The 14,411-nt window shown below is 52.1% G+C and overlaps 1 protein-coding gene across 2 annotated transcripts in view; it reads left to right on the top strand.

Moving 5' to 3' along the window:
• PDGFB (platelet derived growth factor subunit B) overlaps positions 1–14,025 on the top strand; it is a 34,757-nt gene extending 20,732 nt beyond the window's left edge. For both annotated transcript variants that reach the window (XM_080393807.1, XM_080393808.1), the window contains exons 3-8: positions 5,501–5,597; positions 8,742–8,825; positions 9,351–9,556; positions 11,283–11,424; positions 11,829–11,998; positions 13,248–14,025. In XM_080393807.1, coding sequence (XP_080249933.1) covers positions 5,501–5,597; positions 8,742–8,825; positions 9,351–9,556; positions 11,283–11,424; positions 11,829–11,965 — 666 coding nt within the window. In that variant the 3' untranslated portion in view covers positions 11,966–11,998; positions 13,248–14,025. The remainder of the gene's footprint in view (positions 1–5,500; positions 5,598–8,741; positions 8,826–9,350; positions 9,557–11,282; positions 11,425–11,828; positions 11,999–13,247) is intronic.
• Positions 14,026–14,411: the final 386 nt, after the last annotated feature.

The following is a 14,411-nucleotide window of genomic DNA, read 5'->3' as shown; positions in this document are numbered from 1 at the left end:
TCTGCAGCTTGGGGGTTGTCAGGGCAGGAAATATCCTTCCACCAAAACTTTCTTCCCTTTGCATCGTTTCTTTCTCTTCCTCATTTTTGGGCAGGGTGGGTGGGTGGGAGGATCCCCTTGTGAGGTGGCAGGGAAGGGGTTGGATGCAAAGCATCACATCACCTCCTTATGGGCTCATTTTGCCCTTGCCTAAGCCACAAAGGGAAGCAGTTAGAGCTGTGGGCTGCCCAGTGGTTGTGTTTGTTTTGGGCAGAGGATGGTATTTCCTCTGTGGGTGGCTCAGATCTTTCTCCCATGCAGTGTGAAACATCAGCTATGGTTGGCACTGGGGAAGGGTGAAGATGGAAGTGTCTGATCCCAGGGGGGCTGTTATTCTGTGCTGTAATCACATTGAAAGACTGCACAGCACCATGACAGCCTAGTAGGGTTAGAGTTTGGGAATTCTGGCTCTAGGTTTCTCGGGAGGAATTTGTCATTTTATGACCAGAGGACCAAGGTTTCTGCTTGCATAGATGCTTCTGTCTGCAGCCGGTACCCACATCTACTTTGAGGGCAGTGTGTTGCACCCTCTGCACCGGGTGCATTACAGCATGACTCCTACCAGGCTGCTGAACCATAGCCATCCTCTGAACCAGGCTCGCACCTCCTCCCCAGTCCTGCTGGAGAAAGCGCACTGGGAACAGCAGCTCCCCGGATCAGCAGAGGCCTGAGCCAGGAGATGGAGCCTCCCGAGTCCCTCTCCCTCTTCTATCACACCCATCTGGAGCTGGAGGGCCCTGGAGCTCTTCCAGCCGGAGGGAGTAGGGAGTATGAGCCTCAGTGGGAAGGTATTTGCCAGTTGGGAAGCGAGGATACTGAAGTGATTTGCATTTGCCCCGCGGGCTGTAATAGTTGCCTTGCAACATTTACAGAGATGGGCCGAGCTCAGTGTGGTTGTGCTGGGGTGAAGCCCCACTGGCAGGGCTTTCTGGAATTCCCGAGGAATGGGGTGCGGCTGGGAGCTTGCTTATAACCTCGGCCAGTTCCCCGTTGCATCTTCCTGCTGCAAGGCTCCAGGGCTCTTCTCAAGTCATCCTAACATGGGGCTGTGACAAGGACAAAGTAGTGGGTAAGCCGGGATGGATGACACGTCTGGGGTGAGCTCGTGGAAGGAGTCAGGTGAGCTGTCCCTGCCTCCCTCTCACCGTCAGCTGATGCATAGCACCAGGAGAGAACGACGGTGGTTCCTGTGCTTTTTCCAGTGCTGCCGGCATACAGCCAGCCCCAGGGGTAGAAATGTCTCCAGCCTCGAAGGGGAGGTGGGGAGCGCGGAGGAGCAGGGCGGTGCAGTGGAGTCCCTCTTGAAATGCGAAAAAAAGGGTGGGTAGGTCTGGCTGTATTTTAGGAACGTGGGCTAGATCAAACGTTAAGTTTTGTTATTTTAAGGCAGGAAAACGTAAGCCACCATCCCAGGTGGAAGGGGCTTGTGTGAGGAGGGTTGGGCCTGCTGTGGGGAGAAGCAAGCGTGGTCCTCTGGCAGGCAGACGTCGGAGTCCCCCTGTAGCCGGGAGCGGTGCTGGAAGGGTAGAAGCCCTGTGCCAGGGGAGAAAGAGCTCTGAGGTTCAGTGGGCTGGTGGCAGGTGCTGCCAGTCTTGGTCTCTGCCAGGGAATGCAGTGGAGTCTCCCCTCAGGGTCCTCACGTCAGCTTCAGAGGGAATTAAAAAATGCTGTTTGTTTGGGTTTTTTTGCCTGGCTGATCATTCAAGACCCAGCTGCCAAGATCCCTTGCAGTGTGGAGGTGCTGGGGAAAGTCCTCCTCTCCTGTGCAGAGGAGCAGATAGCTGGGTGCTTCCCTGCCCTGGACTGGTGCTGCTGCTACCCTAGTGTCTATCTGTGCGCAGTCACACGTTTGTGTGTAGACACACCACCTCAAAAAGGAGGACTGGAGGAGTCCTCACCTTGGGAGTATCCTTGGCTGGTTTCTTTGAGCCCCGAGGGTATGCCTTCCCTGCCAGTTGCACAATCTTTGCTCCCTCCTCCTCAGTATCTGCTGTGTTACCAGGAGAGCCACACCTTTGGGCAAGACTCTTAAACCCCTTGCCTGTGAGTAGCCGGAGGGAGGATCAGAGCACAGCCCAGCATATTGCCTGCGCCACCTCAGCAGCCACCTCAGCAGCGGCTGATCTGAAGGGGACTTTTCAGCATCACTGGTGCTCAAAAGCATATGTTGGCAGAAAGCTCTAGAGGCAAGGGGCGGTGGGGTTATAGGGAGGAGGCTGATTTTGGGAGATCGTGTATGTGGGGAGCGAGGACAGGGGAATGTCCTGTTTGCAGGGCATTGCTGCTTGTGCATTACTTTGCAGCAGCCAAATGGTGCTGCTGACATCTGGGAGGAGGGAGGCAAAGCCCAGAGGCCCTGGTGTCACAGCTGCAGCTGCCAGGCAGGCAGGGCTTCTGCCCAGGTGCTCTGTTGCCTTGTCCCAGGTGTGCGGTGGCTCTCGCCCCAGCAAGTGCCAGCAGCCAGGGGGAAGGGACGTCCCTCGAAGGGGTCTGGCAGAGTGGGGAGTGCCCCTGCAGTTCAGGGGAGAGCCAGGCACTGGGAGCAGAGGGAGGGAGGGAGGGAGGGAGGGAAGAACAAACTTACTTTTTTTCTAGGAATTCAGGGCCTTGCAGGAGTACGAGGCCAGGCCTTGGGGCACTTGACAGCCAGCCAGGAGTCCATTGAGACAAAAGTCTTCTTTGATCTGCCGCACAGTTAAAAAAGGAGATTGTTAACCTATGTTAGACAAATAACTCCAGAGGAGCTGCTAAGCAGGAAAAGCACCAGCTGCTTGGTCTGGTCTGTCGAGGACCCCACCTCCTGCAGTGCTCCTCCATCTTCTGACACCATGGGATCAGGTGGAGGTGGCTGACGGACCTCTGCTTCCCCCGTGGCCCGTCTGGCGAAGTGCCCCAAGCCTAGGTGCATGTGGTGCCCCAGTCTCAGAGCCTCCCAGGCACAGGGCTGGGATGGGGGGACAGGGGCATGGCTGTTCCCAGTCACAGACCCCAAAGGGAGCAAGGACAAGCCATGCAGCTCAGGTCTGCAGAGCTGCTCTTAGGCCGGCCTTGGGCCGGGTTCTGCAGTACAAGAGGGAACTAACAAGCTTCACAGGCTTGTGGCTGTCACTGGCAGCAGAGCTGCCTCACAAACCCGGGGGAGGAGGCCGGGATTATGAGCCATGTGGGCTGGTGATACACTGTAGCCATGCTGGTAGTATCTGCAACAAGAAAAATTTGGCACCTAAAACTGCTGCTGTGAGCAGGGAGAGGAGCTTATTCCTACAGGCGGTCTCCAGCAGTACAGCTCCTGAGGGCCTCCCTGATTCCTATCTGTTCCCCCTGCTTAGTTAGCAAGGTGACACCTCCCAGCTCGCCTCCAAAGTCACCGAGTCTTGAGTCTCGTAACACCTGCGCACACTCTCCCCCAGTGAGTGCCAGAGTTTAAAATAAAGTTCAATTTCCTACTCGTATTAAGTGTCAGGAAGGACCAGGGGCACCCATGCACAGCAGCATTTGTACACAAATGCATTTGGCAAACAGGTGCAAACATTAAAAAGCCTGCAATTTCACTACCCGGCGCTGAGCTCTGGCTACAAGTACTGGGAATTGCAAATGATCCCTTTTCTAGTAAATGTGTGTGGTGCAAGGCAGGGAAACGCTGCAGAGCCTTTCTAGCACTGGGCTGTTGGTCCCACTCTTCCTCATGCAGCAGGAGTTGTCAGAAGGCATCTTTTTCACAGCTATTCAGTGATCCCTGAATTATACAAGTCTCTCTCTCACTGTGCATTCGTCACTGATGCTGCTTCCCTCTCCTCGGAGACTGAGGAAGTAACGCCTGGGGATGTAAAATCTGCTTTTTGCTGTAGGCAGACAGCCAGATCTGTGGTGAGATGTGACAGTGACAGGGACGGAGCAGGGCAGAAAGGCTTGATCTGACTGGAGCTCTGGTGGATCTCGCTGCAGAGGTTTAAGACGCTAGTGTTGTCTGCTCTGCAGCTATCCCAGGGGGTTTCTGCCCCGTGACTTGGGCTGCAGCTCAAGACACTGCATCCTAGTTTAAGTTACAGTATTAGAGTGGGCTAGCAGGGCTGAGGAGGGAGCACTCCTATTACACTGTTACTAGAGGCAAAGGGCTGGTGGCCAAGGGACAAGCACATGTGGGAGGGTGCCAGGCTCAAGCAGCCATGCAAAAGTGGCTGCTGGTTTGGGTTAAAGCCCTCAAGGTTTAAAAGCCAACGTTTAACCACCTGCCTGGTGGTTTTCCTTGACTCCAAGTGGAAGGGAAATGTTCTGCACTGAATGCAGGCAGGGAGGGAATGAAAAGCTATGCTCTAGAAGGACCACACACACGCCACCAACTACCCATAAAAACCCACATGAAAATCCCTGCGTCTCACAAGCACACAAGCCAAGCTCTCCTCTCAGTTACAGGGGCATGTGTAGGGCTGTGGCTCAGACAGCATCCAGCACCCGGCTGAAAGAGCAGCTTTTCTGCATGAGTAGCCCTGAAAGAAGAGAGCTAGGAGCTAAGCAAACACTTTGGACAGTACTTTCCCCCGTCTCTTTTTCTAGTCTTTCGGAAGTACATTTTAATCAGTGCTTGCTTTCCCACACCACTCCTTTGTAGTCTTGTTAAGTGCTGTCACTGGGGCCCATTCAAGCCTGGTGCTGGAGTAAAATTCCCAAGAGATTGATGGCATTGCACCTGCCTGCACAAACCCTGTATTTGGTCCATCGTCTGATATCTGTAAACCTGCTTACGCAAGTTTTTTTGGCACTGGCATGCAATGACATCCAAACTCCCATGTTTCTTCATCCCAATCAGCTTCTCAGCCCACCGCCTCAAACAGCCTTTCAAGTCCTCCCTGCAGCCTTTGTGGTTTCGTTGCGGGCTCATGCTGGAGCAGCCTCAGCTGCGAAGGTTGATCTTCCTCTCCACCCCCACCTGTTTTTTTTTTTAAGGGTATGCAAATGCTGTATATTATTGGGCCGCTGTGGTTTGAAAACACACGCGCACGCACACGCACATACACACATTATCTGACAAAGCCCGTGAGGGAGTTTCATAACGGAGGGAAATATTGGGAAGGTTTTATCTGATAGTGTAAGGGAAGTCTGTTAAAATGCCTTTACTGCAGGCAGCAGGAACGAGAGGCCACCTGGAGAAGTCATACAGCACCGGAGAAGGAAACCTTGCTGGCTGCTTGCACAGTATTTGGGGCTCTGCTGCACAGCCCGGGCATTTTATGGCTTTTTCAGTCTCCTGAGCACTTTGTGAGAGGTAGCAAGAGGGGGGCTCTCACTTTTGCCTAGGTTTCAGTCTTGTGCCTTCAGGAGGGCATTTCTTTGCGTTTCGCTGGTTCTGTTGTGCCTCCTCCATGCTCCTTCGATTCGCCCCACTCCTTCTCTGTGACACAGTCAGTATTTGCAGATCACCTCTCTAATGCTTCTTTTTCCTATTCTTTTTGTCATCTGGCAGGGGGACCCCATACCTGAAGACATTTATGAGATTTTGGGTGGCAGCTCAGTGCGATCCATCAGCGACCTCCAGCGTGCCCTGCGGATAGACTCCGTAGGTAAATCCCCTCTTCACCAAACACTCCTCTATTTTTTATTAACTCTTTGTGGGGTGGGAGGGGATGGATATTCTGTTTTCCAGCAGGCACATTATCAACAGACCTCACTATATAGGAACCATTCAAGAGCTGGCTATTTACAGACCTAGGCCCCCTGAAACCTGTGGGAGTTAGGCAACTAGATACCTTTTTAGATGTCCTCTTAACTGCCTGGTCTATTGAGGGACACTGGCTTCTGGAAATGATAGATGGGCAAGGTGAGTGAAAGGAACGGAGGTCAACACTTTTCACCCTGGAAGATACACAGGCAGCAGGGCCTGAATTGGCCAAGGATCAGCTTAGGAGGTGGAGAAATGGGAGGTGGAAATAGGGTGATAGAGGAGAAATGGGCTGAGTGAGTTCTCAGGCCACGGGCTCCCAGACGGAATGAGAGCAGCAGAGCACGTGTCTGTGGGTGAGATAGGACACAGGGGCTAAGTCAGTGTAGTGGTGCTTCACCTCCTGCCCGTAGATAAGAGCTCTGGGGTCTGCAGTGCCTCGGGGTCAATTGGCCAGGGCAGAGCACAGCGCGCGGCAGGAGCGGCGAAGCATGGAGGGGTTGGCACGTGTGGGAATTGGAGCACGCGCCACGGCGGCTGGGCTGGCCCAGGAATTTATTTATAAACGGTCTCTTCAGAGCAAATTCCTTTCTATTCTAACCCTGCTCCCGCCCGTCATCCCCCGGCCCCCCCAGCTCGCCTTCTCTCTCGTGTTTTGTCTGTTTGGAGCTTTGTAATCCTTGCCGAGACACTATCTACGGGGGAACAGAATTTCCTGCTTTTGTTTCCTATGCCAGTCCAACCACTGGCGCAGTCTCAAAAGCATTCCCGCTGCCTTTCAAAACGGCCCTGGAGGGGCAGGGGGGGGGAAAGCGAGGGGGAGGGCACCAGCTGCGTTCAGCTATTGTTTGCCTTAGAAAGAGGCAACGAGGCTCACCATCACTGCCACGGCCACTCCCTGCCCTCACCAGTTCCCTCCTCCTCATCCACCAGCCACACAATGGGGCAACTTCCAAAATTAGCTGTGCTGGATTGTCCCAGGCTGGTCCCTCCGCCCCAATGTCTTCAGTGCTGACCCGGGGTGTAGAAGGACAACCTGGGGGAGGGAGGGACCAGGATTTCAATGGGAGATTTGTTTCAAGTCAACAGTTGTTGCTACTTCCCCCGCCCCCCCCCCATCAACTCAACCTCTGCACAAAAGGCAAGCCCCCACCCTCGTCTGATAAAATGCCAGGCAGCACAGGATGGAGGGGTGGGGAAGGAGCGGCTGAGATGTGTGCAGTCTGTCATGTCCCAGTGTCTAAGGAACAGATACATCTCTATTGCAGTTACTAACTGCCCTCACAATCAAGAAACAAAATGCTCTTCTTTTGTTGGCCTGAAAACCCAGGGGGTATGGGAGAAAGCTGCAGAGATCTGAGTTGCTGGTTTCACTTCAGGGCTATCCCTGATCAGGGAAACAGAAAATGGTGCTGTGAAGCTGTCTTTTTGTTGCACCCTGTGGCTCTCATCTGCTCCCAGGTAGTGACTGAGGTGCATCACCTTGCTCTGTGTGGAATTTGTGTATTAGCAAATAAGTATATTAGCAAAATAATCTCAAAACAGCTGGAGCTATTCCCTGTGCTGTCCATGCACCCTGTATGTGTCACAGCTGCTGCCCTCCACTGACTGCACAGGGAGCCAGGATTAGGCAGCTCCAGAATGCAGGTGCACTGAGATATGCTCTCCTGACCCAGCAACAGAGGTGTGTAGAGTGGGGAGTAATCTCCCTTAACTGTGGTTGGCTGCAAAGCAGACATGCCTATCCAAACCAGTCATCCAGACACCCTCTGTAGCCCCTAGAGAACTACATGCCCTTCTAGAGCCCTTCTAGAGCGTGATCTTGCCTCAGGGCAAGATGAATGGTGTCCTAGAACTGATTATACCTCTCCAGAAACTTTAAAGGCTGGCTAGCTGGCTGTCCACCTCACGCATAGAAGTTGACTGCTCGGGGTCATGATTCCTGCCTTGTCAATACAGCCTCTGTGCACCCATCCCAAATCCTTCAGCAATTGCTTCAGAGCTGAGCAGAGAGCAAAGTCTCTGCTCCCCCTTTTAAGAGGGCTGCACTAGGGCAGGGCTGAGGAAGAGGAATGGGACATGGTAGGTATGGGAAGTCTGCTCCACCACACTTCTGATAAACAGAGATCTTCCCCTGGCCCAAAATTCCCTTTAAGAAAATTGCTCCCTTGATGCTGACGTCCATTCAGCTTCCTTCAGCTGCTAAAGCAGGTCAGAGAAGGAAAGAGCTGTGGCTGGGTGGGAGCTATCTCTGAGCGCAGCCATTGTCCGGAGCTCAGGAGGGGCTGCGTGTTGGAGTGCTCCATGGGGATTATGGGCATTTCTCTATTCAGCACTTCCTATGGGAAAAAGCAGTGGGGTGGGAGGGAACTGCTCAGGGCTAGCCTGAATGCTATCAGTCTTCCTCTCCCATCGCTGACTGAACTACCTCCCGATCCTGCAGCTTACCTTAGAGTAGTAGAGGGGAAAAGTAATTTTAACTTTATTTTTCTGTTCTTCTGTCACAAAACTGACTTTTAACGTAGGGTGGCTGCAGTGAGTTGGGAGAGAGAAAGCAAGCACCCCACCTCCCACCCATCATCCCCTTCACCTGCCCTCTCACTCTGCGATGCTCCCAGTCCCAAGCCATCCCAGCAAGGCACCTCAGTGTTATATACCAAAATTTCTGCTGGTCCCATCTGGTCTCTGCTCCTCCTTGCTGTATCCTGGTCTCAGCTGGCTGATGTGAATCCCTCTGCTACTCCTCTCTGACACAAGAAAGCCCTGCTGTAGGCCTTGCCATCCTTGAGCCGGAGTTTTCCTCTCCCTCTCTCTTCCATGATAGACTTGTTGCTTTGAGCTGCCTAGTCCAAGCCAAGAGTATACCTAGAGTCGTCTGTGCCCCAGCACAGCTGTAACTTTGTTGGTGGATTTACACCTAGCACGACATACTGGGGCTGTGGCTTATCCCGTGTCTCTGCACTTTGCCTGATGAGCAGAGCGCAAGTGCCCGCTGTCTTCTCCTGCCTCTATCTGGTGCTATTAGGTCATATCATTCCCTTTGCAGAGGAGGATAGCTTGAGCCCGAACCTGAATGCAACTCAGTCCGGTCAAAACCCTGTAGCCCTGTCTCGAAAGCGACGAAGCCTAGGTGAGTGAGGGGTGTTGCGCCTTATGATTGTTGGGGTGCTTACGTGAACGGCTGTGGGTGGGTGCAGATACGTGTCTGATGTATATGTGTGTGGGTAGAGTGGGAAGAGGTTGTAATGCACATGGGTGTGTAGAGGGATGAGAAGGAGGATCTGAGCCTCACGTAGAATCTGGGAGTTACACCCCAGAAGGAAAGGAGAGAGAGTGTGGAGCTCTGCGAGCTGCTCTGCTTTAAATCCCGCTGGTGCTGATTTGCTCTAAAGAAGTGTCCTCTGCCTAGGATTGCTGCTGCAGTCAGGAGCATCATTTTACTGGGGCCTCCTCCACAGGCCACGGCTCTGTCCAGGAAGGGAGCTGGAGGGGTGGGAGAAGGAGAAAGAACATGTGTGTGTATGTGTGTGTGTGTGTGTGTGTGTGTGTGTGAGAGCCATGTGGGGTCTTTCTCTTCCAGTAAAGGTGGCTGCAGTGGGTTGGTAATAGCTACAAACCCTGTTTCATCCCCCCTTCTTCTCTTGGCCCTCCGTAGATGCTCTGGCAGCAGCAGAGCCAGCTGTCCTCGCTGAGTGCAAGACACGGGCAGTGGTCTTTGAAATCTCCCGCAACATGGTGGACAGCACCAACGCCAACTTTGTGGTTTGGCCACCCTGCGTGGAGGTGCAGCGCTGCTCTGGGTGTTGCAACAACCGCAATGTGCAGTGTCGCCCCACGCAGATTCGTGTCCGGCATGTCCAGGTAAGGGACATACCTCCTGCTCCTCCCGCCTCCCACAGCCCACCTCCATCCTTGCCCCCCCAAACCAAAACTAGAGCAGGTCTCAGGTGCAAGCCTCACACAGCTGTCTGTCCCCTTGCACCCCCCCTGCAGCCACATCTTCTGCATTAGCCACACAACACTGCAGCCTCTGGCACAGGCTGGTGTTCGTGCCAGCTGCTGGGAGGGCTGGTGCTGTCCAGCAGCTGGGGACTGTCACCATAGCAGAGCTACAGGGCACAGTCCCCAGCTGCAGCTCCACACCTCGGCTATTTCTGTGGCTTGAGGCAGCCTTGTCTGCTGTGTTAGACCAGAAGAAACAGGACACTTTCACTGTGGGAACTGTTTTTGATGCAGAAAGAGGAGGGCTTGCAGTGTCAGTCTCCATCCCGCTGCTGCTGCTGCTGCAGCTTCTTCTGAAGACATGCACTGGAGCAACTTCTCCTCTTTCTCAGCCCCACAGTTACCTCCTTACCCGCTACAGCAGCAAGCAGACACCTCATGGCTGACCTCTTGCTCTGATCCTGCGCTCCTCACAGCTACCAGTGATCTCCTCACAGCTTCCTCCCAGACAGCTTGTTTAAAAATAATATTCATCTCATACTAATCCTCTGCATGAGCCATAAGAGACTCCCCCAGGCAGACGGCAGAGGTTGGCTGGGAGGTTGTATTCACACAGCCCTCTTCATCAGGAAATTCCTTTCTCAGAAAAGCCAAGCTGAATGAGGGAAAAATGGGGGGGAACAGGAGTTGTTTTTGTGGAAAAAACAAGTGAGAGGTCAAAAGCCAGCCTAAAAAAGTGACCTGGAAATGGTTTCTTTGAGGACAGAGGTCTCTCTATTGTTTGGCTGGAAGTGTTTGTCTAGTGAGCAGCGTGTGGTCTGAAGCGTGTGGAGTGGGCTTTCAAGGAAAGATAAACAGCCTGACTGCTTCAGCTCTGGCTGAGGGATGCTGCTGGGGGCAGTGGGTTTAGAGGAATTCAATCCCAGACGTGCAGCAGAGCAAGTATTTATAGCTTGTGGAGCTCTTCAGGGACTGCAGTCTCATTAGATAAGCTGAGTGGGGTCAGGCCCGGCCACTTTTGGAGTGGGAGGACCCCCTAGAAAGCTTGTGCCCTGTGGTGGGATGTGGAGCAGTGAGTCTTCCCTCTGAGTCAGCACTGGTGGAGAGTCTGAGGGAATTTCCAGAGCACTGCCTTTCCCGTGAAACACAGAGCTGAGGGCTTCAGCCCTGTGAGTTATTAAAGAGCTTGAGACAAATTCAGACAGGCCTCAGCAGAGCTGGTGAAGCTGTGTTTGCTTGCATTGGCCCTGAATTTTTCTCCTTTTGCCCTTCCTGTAGGATCCCGTGGGAATTAATTCTGGTTTCCCCCAGGTCTCCACCATCACATCTATCAGAAACAGGCTAGTGTGTTCTGCATGTCCCATGTTTCTGTCTGTGATCAGCCAGTCATCCTGCTTAAGCGTCAATAGTCAGGAACAGGAGAAACAACCAGTCACATCCAGACTGCCTGGTCTAGGTCTGCTCTGCTGGTGTGTGCAGAATTAGCTTCCATACACACCATCCCTGAACTTGACCCATGCTCTATAAACTGCCTTCTGACCCTTTAGGAAGAAAGCCAGTACTGAAGCATACTGATACTGATTATTTTTACAGAGTGCGAGCTGCAGCTGTATTAATCTTTTGCTTGCCTCTCTCTTCCAAATAGGTGAACAAGATCGAATTTGTCCAGAGGAAGCCAAAATTCAAAAAAGTCATTGTGCCTTTGGAGGACCATGTGCAGTGTCGGTGTGAAGCAGTGTCCCGTCAGCCCCCCAGGAACAGCCGGCCAGGGCCACGTGAACAGAGACGTAAGGATCTTGGCATTGGGACAGTGGAGGGAGGTGTGAGAAGAGAGGCTGGGGAGAGAGGAAAGAGCCCTCCGCTGGTTTCAATTTTCTTAGTTCCAGTGAATCCCATGGGCCTTGGCTGGTTTATACCAGCCGAGAGACCTTTCCCAGGATGTCTGCCTGCAGCGAGGGGCTGAAACCAAGGGAGGTGAAGGAAGGAAAGGTGAGAGGTGAGGGAAAGGGCATCGTGGGAAAAGGGAGAGAGCGGAGACTCTGGAAAACAGAAGACAAGGGACAGAAGAACAGAAGGAGGCCTTGTGGCCCTCCTGTTGCGTAGCCCTTTGTTGATAGTGTGTGGAGAAAGGTATTTCAACGTGAGCCAGCTACCCCTCGCTGTACAGACACTCTCCCCTCTGTTTTGGCAGGCTTGTCACCGTCATTCACCACAGCCGCTGTCTCACAGAGGCAGCGAGTACGCCGGCCGCCAGTGCAGAAGAGGAAACATAAGAAGTACAAGCATGTCAACGATAAGAAAGTGCTGAAAGAAATCCTCATAGCATAGAAGTGCTGGCAGGGGAGAGAGAGCACAAAGCAGGTAACAGCAAGCTGCTTTTGCAGTCGGGAGAGATGTTCTCCTGGGACATGGTTCTGCGCAGGCATCTCGGACCCTTCCCTTAGCACTGGCTGCTCATTCAGTGTGGGGTTACTGCAGGGCCTGGATATGATAAAAGCTGGGTTGAAGGAGGAGGAAGGGCTAGGATGGGACCCAACGTGTGCATCCTATCTATGGCTTTTTGGCTCTTCACGAAGGTGGAAGAATCGTGCTGCAGCCATACTTGCTGTTGAGCTCTGCACTTTCTCTGCCTCACTTATAGGCAGAGAACATGCCTGACTTCTCTCTACACCTAAATCCCCTTGGGGTCCATGCAATTCATCTCTTCTGTGGAGCAACTCCTGTTCTCCTTTCTCTATTGATTCTCTGTTGAAAGCAGAGAATTAATGTTGCTCTGGGGATCCCTTTTCCTTTAATTTCATTAGCTGAGTTGGCAGAAAGACTGAAAAGCAGCAACACTTGTGGTTCATCTCTCTCCTATCAGGAAGTCTGTGTGCATAAGAAAGGTCATACCAGGGAAAGGAGAACTGGAATCTCTGGCAAGAGATCTGGACTTTGTCAGTCCAGGGTCTGATTCTTCTCTCTCTGACTTGTGTAAACAGGAGTAATTCCCTTGTCATCAGAAGAATTTTACTGGTACTAGGGAAAGGAAAATAAGTCCTTGTTCCCCATGAGAGAAGGAAAGGTGCAGAAAAGAGAGAAAGAGTAGCCAGGTCACAGGGCAAAGACTGGGGAGCACAGGATCTGAATTTAGAGGGAGGCAGCACAGCCTAACGGGGAGAGCCCCAGCCTGTGACTCAGCGGTTCCAGCTCTGCTGCAGCCCCTTGAATGCACCTGGATCACCCACTTCACGTTCATTTCCCCTCACCTCGGCAGAGGGGTGACAGGCTTCCACATGTGGTGTTTCAGGAGCTAGTGATCAGGGGTACCAGGTGGTGTCTTGGGATTGGTATTCCCATGCATAGCACTACAAGGGCTGTGATTATCCCAGGATTCTCCTGCCTAGCCCAAAGTTCCCAGGGCAGGTAGAAGTGATGCAAACCCATGCAAATCTCAGCTCTGGCTTAAGCTGTCCAGAGAAAAAAATAGAGAAGGTCAAAAGCCCTCCTGGGCTTCTAATCTGGCACTTCAACACAAATATTTCCAGAGGAGAAAAAGGGAAAGGAGGGGAGTTGCAGGGGGAGAGGGTTTTGTATTCTAATGCCATGTGTTTTTTTGTTTCACTTCCAGGTTTATTTAATATATTTGCTGTATTGCCCCCATGGGGTCCTTGGAGTGATAACTTTTCCTCTTTGTCCATCTGCCTCGACGTCTGATTCAGACGGCAATTGGTGCTTCCCTTTCCATCAGTGGACCTTCTCCCACCAAAGCGTCTCTCTCCTTTCATTTATTAGCATAATTTTAAAGTTTTACACACACAAAAAAGGACAAATAACATATATATATATATATATGTATGAGAAAAGAACAAAGTACCAATAAAACCATGAACCCCGAACCCTGACAGCCACAACATGCAATGAGGACAGAACAATGCCTTCTCTACTCTAGAGGACAGGATGGAAAATGTGAAAAGGAAAGTGGGTCCAATTTCTTCCAAGGGGAGGAGAAAAAGAAATGGACGGAAGGCAAAAGGGAAATATTCTCCCTTTCCCTTGTGTTTCTGGTAAGGCTGGGGGACCTGGCTGAGATCAACACTTGCACTGGACCTAAATTTTGAAAACAGGCATATCTCAGATTGCGAGCAGTGGCCGATGATGGAAAATGCACTAAGGACTTTTCTTGCCCTACCTGGACAGATATATATTTTTGACGTGCGTGTGTATATTTTATTTTAAAAAAGAAAAACCAAAACCACTAAGATATACAACATCTCGGGGAACAGAACAAAAAAACAAACAGAAAAAACCCCCACAAACCGAAGAAGCCAAATGCATTCCCCCGCTCCCTTTCCCCTCCTGCTCCTGGTGCTGACTGGAAGGTGTTTGGATTGTGGGGAAGGAGCAGACGGCAGCCGAATTGTCTCCACACCCCAGGCCCCTGCCAAGGGGAGCCATCTTTGCACATGCTGGTGGAGAATTCAACTTTCCAGGCTTGGACTCAATTTTTTTTTTAGAATTCGCTCTGTATGTGTGCGCGTGTATATGTGTGTATATATATATATATACATGTGCGTGCGTGTGTGTGTGTGTATGTGTATTTATACATACATATATAAATATATATATCTGTTCTTAAATGGATTTCATTCCCCAGCGGCAGGAAGCTCAGAGGCATGTGCAGGCATCAGCTTCACTGGGCTGGTAGCAAAGCGCACTGCTACTGCAGTGTGCCTGCGCGGTCCGACTGGACAGGCAGGGACACCATTCGATCTCTCTCTGTCTTGTTGCCCCT

This window comes from Falco punctatus (assembly GCF_963210335.1).
Source record: "Falco punctatus genome assembly, chromosome: 6".
Taxonomy (NCBI): Eukaryota; Metazoa; Chordata; class Aves; order Falconiformes; family Falconidae; genus Falco; species Falco punctatus.
Note: the sequence above shows the minus strand (reverse complement) of the source record. Positions and strands in the feature narration are given on the sequence as shown.